Here is a 9202-nt window from a genome sequence, read left to right on the forward strand (position 1 = left end):
ATTCAATGGAGCCCCATCCTTACACCAGGACCCCTGACCATGGGGTCATGAAATTCACAATTTGGAAGAGGCAGCTTGTTTAATATGACTCATTGGTTAGTTTATTAAGCACCCAGGAGCAGAGAAGTAATTTATTCAAAGAATTAATGTATTTTCACTGTCTAATCTTTAGAGCCCCTCCCTAAAACCAGAACCCCTGACCCTGGGGTCATGAAAATCACAATTTTGAAAGAGACACTCTTGTTTATCATACCTATGTACTTAGTTTGTTAAATACCAAGGTGCAGAGAAGAAGATTTTCATAGAGTTAATGTATTTTGTCTCGCTAATGAAGACTTACCTGTGGGTCATTGCTGTTTTCGAAAATGGAAGACAACTTCTTTGTTTCAAAACAAAAAATTAAATTTGGTTAATATTTGTGAGGCCAAAAAGGCCCAGTTTAATTGCCTAATTTTTTTCTTTTTATCAATTCCTTTAAATTCAATATTTCTTAGGGTTTTAAAGCTATCATGCACACGATTCAATCATGTTATATCAAATATAAAAAAAATCAGAAAAAAATTGAAGCAAAGTACTCACTTGGAAATTTCCTGATATGTTTTCTAAATCCACTCGGAGAAGCTGCCATTTCAGGTCCTTAATAGGGTCATTCCATAATTCTTTGTAGTTGTTTCCAATTGTGAGATATATACTAAGCGAGGTGTCCTCATGCGCTCGATATTGCATTAGGAAACAGTAGGAGCCTTCCGTGTTGTTAATGATCGGAGATGTTAAAACAGGCATCTCAAGAACTGATTGGCTTGATTCATATGTTAGAACCTTTCCTTAAATAATATTAACAATAGTAGAATTTAAAAATAAAAATTTGTACAAAAACAACTGTATACGTAGTTATTCCCAAAGGCAGAAATATGCCAGGCTCTATATTGTAATAAATCTCTTACAACGTCATGAACCGAATTGATTTGACCATAGATAATTGTTATTTCAAATATATAAAAATTTGGACAAGATTTATTTTTAAAGCTTTTACATGTATGTCCTCTATTATTCAGGAACATATACATATCACTATTTACACCTCAAATTATGATTAAACACTTTTTGTCTTAGGCATACATGCTATTTATGCATTACTTAGACAATCATGCAATTTATTTCATGGAATGCAAACATCTTTAAAATTCTAATAAAACGGGTTATTTTATCACATTTTCCCAAGTTTAACTTATTTCCATTTAATTATCTCATTATCATTTATTAGTTAATGAACGTTTTAGCACTTCTTTCTCTCCTTATGATAACGAATTAAGAAGCCAAGAACTTACAATTGCAATAAGGTATAATTCTGCCCGTAGTTTAATGTTTATAATTCGGATATAACCCTTAAAACTAATACAATGACTTAGTTACCCCTTTTTGAATTTCAAAAATAAAAAATCTCCAATATTATTAAGTTTATGTCCGTTTATTTCCTGATATCAACGTGTACTTTACACAGTTTGTACATGTATGTATATACCTTCCTTGAAACATCAGGGTTATTTTAATGCCCAGCAGAACTTTCATTTTAAATTTTAAAAAAAATTAGATAAGTTCAATAAAAATCTTTTTAATCACTTTTGTTTAAGGTAAATTCACTTATCATTTTTTAGTAAGAATCTCAGGATTTAATGGGAAAATACTGACGCGAAGGTAATATATTTCGTAGTTGGTAGTTAACACCATACCGTAACTTTATTCATTTTATTATTTATTTTTTTTTTTTTTTTTTTACAAATTGTTGGTATCATAAAACTACGAAGAAACCAAATATTTAACCCCACGAAAAGTAATACTGACATACACCTACCCTTTGGAACTGGAACATCTATTGAACCACCAATGACATCAACATTTACCCAGCCGTCTGCACTTTGCCATAGGCAAATATATTTGTCAAACCCACAAGCAAGATAATAGTATGCTACAAAATTTTTAAAGTTGATTTCATTTTTATGTATATGATTATTCATCGAGATTCGACTAAATGTACAGATTGTCTTCTAATCAGATTTTTGTTTTTATGACAATTTCTTTACTCCTCGCCTAGTTTTAGTAAAGTAAAATTAAGATACTTACCAATTATATCATTCTCTGAAAAAAAATATGCATTGAAAAGTTGAAAGCCATTTTTGTCTGGAATATTTTACGTGTAACTATAAGAACCTTATGTCGTTTCTTCTCATCCTTTTTTCATGGTTTGAAATAAGTAATACGCTTCTTATTGTCATGTACTTTTTTTCAAATGAAAACTGACATAACATCTGATTTCTCTACAATGTACTTATCACACTCAGAATAAGAATAATCTAGAAAAGATAAAAAGTACATTTAATTTGGAAATATTGATACATTGATATATTGATATGTGGATGAATTAAGCTAAGTTTACCTGTAATGGAAAGTTGCAAAATGCTGATATCATTGCCTGCATTAAAAAAATGACAAACCAAAAAATAAGTGGACAAAAACTCCTAAGAAAACGTTAAACGAAACTTTGAAAAATGTTACTTTTCCAAAATTTAAATCACCGACAATTTTTAATTTGTATTTTTTAAACATGTATAGATGTGTGTTTCATTCACTTTGTTATTTCAAAGAATATTTATTAAGACCCGAATAATGAATAATCACATCTGTTATGATAAAAGACAGTCGCTGCTCGTTCACTCTTTTTACTCACATATAATTGATCGCAGTCAGCAATATGATATATTTGTGATCCAATCAATCGTACTCTATCACAGCAACATTGCTTTTTAATGTTTGAGACATCCTAAGAACTAACGAGGCAAAATGATCGAAATATGAAATTAATTTTATCTCCTCTAAGAAAAACCAGTCACTCGCGTGGAGCGTCTGCTCTAGAGTCGCGAAATAAGAAGTTTATCTTTACGTCGCGGGTTCGAATCTTTGCGACGTGGAGTCTGGTTTTTCGGATGAGACCGTGTCACAGTAGGAGATGGCACGAAAAAGATCCCTAACTGCTCAATGCCCCTTAGTGCCGAGCATAGGACAACATTTGTAGCTCTCCATTGGCAAGTGGTGGCGTCTACATATGAGTGAAAAATTCTCGAAAGGAACTTTAAACAATATACAATCAATCATAGAAAACCAAATAAAAATGAATATATATCGACAATTAGGATAATACTTTTTACATCGTCTGCTCTCGAAACCATCTTATGCTTAGCAACTATTCCTTTGTAAATTTCTGTTATCTATTAACCAAAAATCATTAAAAAGAAATGAACAGTCAATTATGCTTTTATATTCAACTTGACAAAAGCAGTCGCTCGTGTTCGAAATGGTTAGAGCTTTTAAATTTTAGTTGCAGGGTTTAAATCACACCGCTAAGCATGGAGATCAGCCCTTCAGCAAAGATCTATAACACCCCTACTAATGTGTTCGAAACCTTTTATTTTTCGGTGTTCTGCAAATTATAAAACCCGATGAGTTCAGAGAAGCTCTGGCAGTGGCTCTGGCGAGAGTTAGCGAGACTTCAGCGAGATAGGGTAAATCATTCACGGAAATGTGGCTAGGAAGCACGTTGAGGCATGGTAAACAGAAAAGTTATGTTGCGTTTCAGTTTTCACCACCCTAGAATCAGCTAATAATGTCGGTAGAAATGTACTTCAATCAATCGATCTCTCTTACATTCATCATGTTCAAACTTAAATAAGTATTCTCTATAATACAATTTTCTGCAGTCATGAATTAAAATTTCTTTTTGGACAAATATTTTTGCATGGGAGCAAGGACTATATTTTTTGGCGTCAGATTAACAAATGAGGCACCAGCATGATTTTAACTGACCAATCAGCTGAATGATTATTGCATTGTGGGCTACTATGAATACTACAGGAATTTTACGCTTTAAAAAAAAGGAAAATCGAATGGTAAATGAAAAGCATTTTTAAAAAATATTATTTTCACGCTCATAATGACAAACAATTCATTTGTTAAATAAACGGAGGAAGTCTAGGATTCTGAAAATCATACTGCAAAAGCGATTTGCCTCTGTATTAATTCCTTTGTCGTACTATCGGTGAATACCATTGTCAGCTGGATTCCCTGGCCAAAACACGTGATCACGAACGTAAACAAAGTTTTGTCCATTTATATGCAGATGCTGCTCGTTTTCCTTACCCTTGAAGCGCTGGTGTTCTGAACTAGACACAAACTACATTTTATAAACCATTTTTCTCAGTTACCACCAAATTAAAAACGCCCGTAACATCTTTCATAGTTTCTTTTCTTTGTATTTTGTTCATAACAACATTTTTTTATTTTGCAGTCCATTGACATGATCCTAGATTGACCTGAACTACGTGTTCGAAGTAAAATGTAAACATGTATTTGGCGTAAACGTTGCTATTCATTCAACGATTGGTCAGTTGCTAGTGGTAAGATCTGCTGTGCGCAATTATAACAACAGCCTTTTAAGGGGGATGTACGGCCACTTTTAGTGCAGTGAGAGCAAAATGTAAACATTTCTTCAAATGGCTAAAATACATTATATTTTGATCACATTTTAAGTCTTTTTGATAAAGATACAATAAATATGCATAACCGAATGCATGTTGTGCATATATAATCTATACTTTTGCAGAAAAATGCTTTTGATATGCTCCTTAGAACTGCGCAGCTAGAGAATTCAGCAGAGCCTTAAAAAATCCAAAAAAATATGCAAACTGTGCATTAATGTTCTCTCTACAACCATTTGTTGAGAAAATGTCTAAATTTTGCACTTTTAAATGATAATTTCAAGTTCAAAACAAGGAACCGTTGTCTTCAAAAAGAGTGTAAAGAACCATGAAAGTAGTTCATGGAAAGCAGCACGTGGTCTATTTTTAGCACAGAATCTTGTTTTCCAGACCTCTTCTTAATATGGAGGGGCATAACAATCTTTAAATGTAGAAGAGAATTACAGTTGCAAAATATTTCAAATAATATGAACACTTTTAAAAGAGGAAAGGTGTTATAGTGTGGCTTGAAGTAATTTATTTAGTATCATTATCGAACAGTTGTTATATAGTTTGCGTATTGATATAAAAAAATTTAAACTCTTTGATTCCAGGGAATGAAAAATGAGCACCATCAAAGATAAAAATTAATAGTTTGTAAGTTTGCCACAGATAAATTATATTATCTATTAAAATTTTAATTATCACCAATAGAACACAAAGCCAAACACAAGTTCTATAATTAGCATATGCTGAAGTTTTGCTCCTTGTTTGTGATGTCACAATCTTAAAATGACGTCATTATTCAGGTACTTTTGACGAAAAATGGTTGTCTCAGTGGAACTCGTTCAACAAACGACTATAATATTTATGGCACATGTATATCTTAGAAATGCCTTTGAAGTAGCGTATAAGAATTTGTTCACAGTTTATTAAATGGCTTCCTATAATTTCAATCAGTGATTGGATATCGTTTTACAGTGAAGGAAGGCAGATGGTTAAATATGATACTTGTTATGTTGCCCGGTGAAAGCAAGTTTGAAAAGGGATGTGTTTTTAATAAAGCAATATGCTATCAAAGACCTTCAATTAAAATTTTACACTTTGAAAAATACTTGAATATTTCAACAATAATATAAATATCAAATACCTAAGATACTGCATGTTTACTTTTTGATCAACCCTCGTATACTGTATCAAATAAACATGCATTTACAATTTTCATTACAGAGGAGCAACAGTTGAAAAGGCATGAAATCATTCAGATTTACTGAATAAATTTTTTTTTCTATTTGCCCATATTTTCAAAATTACAATTGTAAAAAGTAAAGAGAAAAAATCAACATATAAACATCTTTAAAATGATGTTTGGTGGTCCTCCCAACTCAGGGAAAAATTATTGGGTCCGTATTTATAGGTGGGAAAAATTTCCTTAAAATTTAAACAGAATTGTTGACGGAAGAAAAAGAAAAAAAATTCGTGTAATGGGATGTTAAAAAAAATGAGTCGGGCCATTTCTAGGCAGTAGATAATAGGCAACCAAATATTTTTATAACAAGTGGTCTTATAAGGCTAGTACATGTTCCATCACATACTTAGTAATGCAAATTTTTTTAATCTTTGACACTATTTTGAAAAACAAATATAAGATTTTCGGAGCGGGGGGGGGGGGGGGGTTAGCACTCACTTTTTTTGCGATGATAGTCATAGCATATATGCAATGGACCTTTCTTTGCAAACATTGTGCTCGCTTCTAAATTTCAAAGAAACAACTCATTATATTTTATCAAGCTTCGTATGTTCAATGAGCGAGAGCTTACAACGTTTTCAACATAATGAGACATGATGCGTTTTTGTGTCCAAACATGACCCCATACAATGTGTGGGTCATTGCAAACATTCTAGCTATTTATGTGAGGTGCATGAAGGAAATCCTATAACTGCCAATTTTTTCTATCTAACTTCTAAACAAAATAGACATATGTACCAACTTTTCGAATGTAAGACATGTAATTACAATTTATTTTTCATGCACTGCATATTGTTTAACATTTTCAAACTAAATGCTAAGCATCCTCCTTGCAGTGCCCCATTTGAAAATAACTTCTATCGCCACAGAAAAAAGACCCACCATAAACACATATGTTTAGGACATTTTTATCTTTTTTACTTGAGTTTTAAAGAAACCAACAAATTATCAAGACTTGTTCCATAAAAATCAAATATAATCATGGTAATAAACGGATCTATCCAAAGCAGATATATGCACATGCCAACCATGTGCTTAGTGGAATAATATTAACGAGGAATTTCGAGTTGTAAACAGAACAGTTTTTCCCGATTTGCTGGAGTGAGGTTAAAATCGTGTTTTTTCATTAATCAGACGATGCGATGCAACAAATAAAAGTAGTAAGTAATATAACCTAATGATTATTACTTAGTAATTTCTTGTCTTTATGTTATTATGGTCGCATTTATTCTAAAACCATTGTTATTCGAACTCTGTGTGACAGAGGAATGGCGGACGAAATAAACACATGGCCTCAGGAAGACACCCATATGAAAAATCAAATTTTCAAGAATTATGGATAATGACAAGAAAAAAACGAAACAAATGGTTGTAGCCATATTATCAATGAATCAAACTAACTCCATTTTCAATGCATTTTTCATCTCATGAATGCTGTAGCTGCGCAGTTCTAACATGATTAATTTTCTTCTAATTAAGACAAAATAAACTTAATTATTGACTAATTTTGGTCTCTAAGAGTAGGTAATAAGTGCATTAGCACTTTGAGTAACTTTGAGCTAGTTTAGTAGAGTATTAAGCGCATTCTTGGTATTTCTTAGTTTACACCAGACAAGATCCAATATGGCTTGTACATCCCCCTTAAGGCAAACAAAGGTTTGTCAGTGCAGATGATAATACACATTTTTTTACCAACGAATCGGTCAATAGTGAGCTCAAATTTTCGCCAAAAAGTATACGATATATTGTTATTTTAACACCCCCTCGTTTAGCCACCCTTTTTCTGTTGAAAATCATGAAAGTCTTTCAGAAAGGTCTGGAAATATTTATTACAGGACAAGTTTTCAAAAGAAACATGCTATAGCAATATTATGTTAACTGCCAATTTTATTTATATAACCGGTTCTACCCCATAACCCTTGAATAGATCAACCTAAACCACGTGTCTTGAATTTAAATCACAATAACATTATTAGGGGTGTATAAACGAAGATCCTGTGCCGCCTTTCATAGGTCGTCAGAGCCGAGTACCGTCTCTCATTCGAAGCTGTTGAAAGATTTTCAATATGAGAGAAAAAATAATCGGAGGGATGTGAAAGAATCAAACAACCAAATTCAGGTTTAAAACAAAATTGCTTTATTGATTTGACCTCGATTGATCCGTTGAATATTATGCAGCATATCACGTGGTATGATCGCATAATCTTTAGTATTTTTTAAAATATAACGAAACATTGCTCTAGCTGGACGTGTCTGTCGTAATTTTATAATGCATATGACCTAAGATTGATTATCATTAAATACAAAACAAGGTAGTATTTACGAGCGTCTTTACTTTGTAACAGCTGACAGAATTGTCAATTTCGACACTGTGTCATTAAATTGACTTTTTCCAAGATTAGAAATTTCCATGTCTTGCAGACTTTCTTAAATCAATTGTACATACAATCAAAAATCAAATGTCAATTTGAAATCAAAGGACTACTTTTTTAAAAATATTTTTCAAATCTTTGAATTATTATATTGTTTCTGACCATCGTTTTAACCATATTAAATCATAATATTAAGAATTAATGTCCGATGTTGCTTTTTTTTGTAATTGTTTGAAACATTTTTTTTGCATTTTGACACTTTTCTTAACTACTTAATATGATAATTTTCAAAGCATATATGTGTTCCCGACCATGTTGTAACAAGTGTTTTCAATGATTCACCTCCGACATTAGAAGTTGATCCTCCCCCAATACTGGCAGATGTTCCTCCCCCGATACTTGAAGATAGTCCTCCCCCGATAAGTGGAAATGGTCCGCCACCAATACTGGGCGATATTCCATCATCGATACTGGGAGATATCCCATCATCGATACTTAGAGATGGTCCTCCCCCGATACTGGGAGATATTCCATCATCGATACTTAGAGATGGTCCGCCCCCAATACTGGGTGATATTCCATCATCGATACTTAGAGATGGTCCGCCCCCGATACTGGGAGATATTCCTTCATCGATACTTAGAGATGGTCCGCCCCCGATACTGGGCGATATTCCTCCCCCAATACTTGGAGATGGTCCTCCCCCGATACTGGGAGATATCCCTCCCCCAACACTTAGTGAAGGTCCTCCTTTAAGTAATAAAATGTTTCTTTTTTCACTAAATATGATGCATTTAGTGTAAAGTATAGGGAGTGGCATAAAATTTCTTAACACCAAAAATTCTGCTTGTAAAAATTGCAGAGCCCTCTATACAATTGTCTCAAATTTTTATTTCATTATTTTCATCTTCATGCATGCAAGTATGAAGTTTCCAACCCAAGCTTTTCCGGTCAATATTTAAATGTTTGGATGCATACATTTGGTGATTATCAAGCTGTTTTTTATCAGTCACCTGGTGAATGGATGGTGTAACCCCCCAAAAATATTATCATAGATAATTCAATTTATGCAG

General features: G+C 32.8%; 1 protein-coding gene across 1 annotated transcript; it reads right to left on the reverse strand.

Moving 5' to 3' along the window:
* Nucleotides 1-579: 579 nt before the first annotated feature.
* LOC134263666 (uncharacterized) lies at nt 580-8949 on the reverse strand (the record flags this gene model as incomplete). Its single annotated transcript, XM_062746039.1, has 5 exons — nt 8472-8949; nt 2435-2470; nt 2122-2136; nt 1853-1966; nt 580-824 (listed from the first exon to the last, which is right to left on the reverse strand). Coding segments are annotated over exons 1-5 (888 nt in total), but the record flags the coding sequence as incomplete, so codon positions are not given.
* Nucleotides 8950-9202: the final 253 nt, after the last annotated feature.

Source organism: Saccostrea cucullata, unplaced genomic scaffold (assembly GCF_032062105.1).
Source record: "Saccostrea cucullata isolate Sc308-1 unplaced genomic scaffold, CSIRO_AGI_Scuc_v1 ctg11430, whole genome shotgun sequence".
In the NCBI taxonomy this organism is placed as follows: Eukaryota; Metazoa; Mollusca; class Bivalvia; order Ostreida; family Ostreidae; genus Saccostrea; species Saccostrea cuccullata.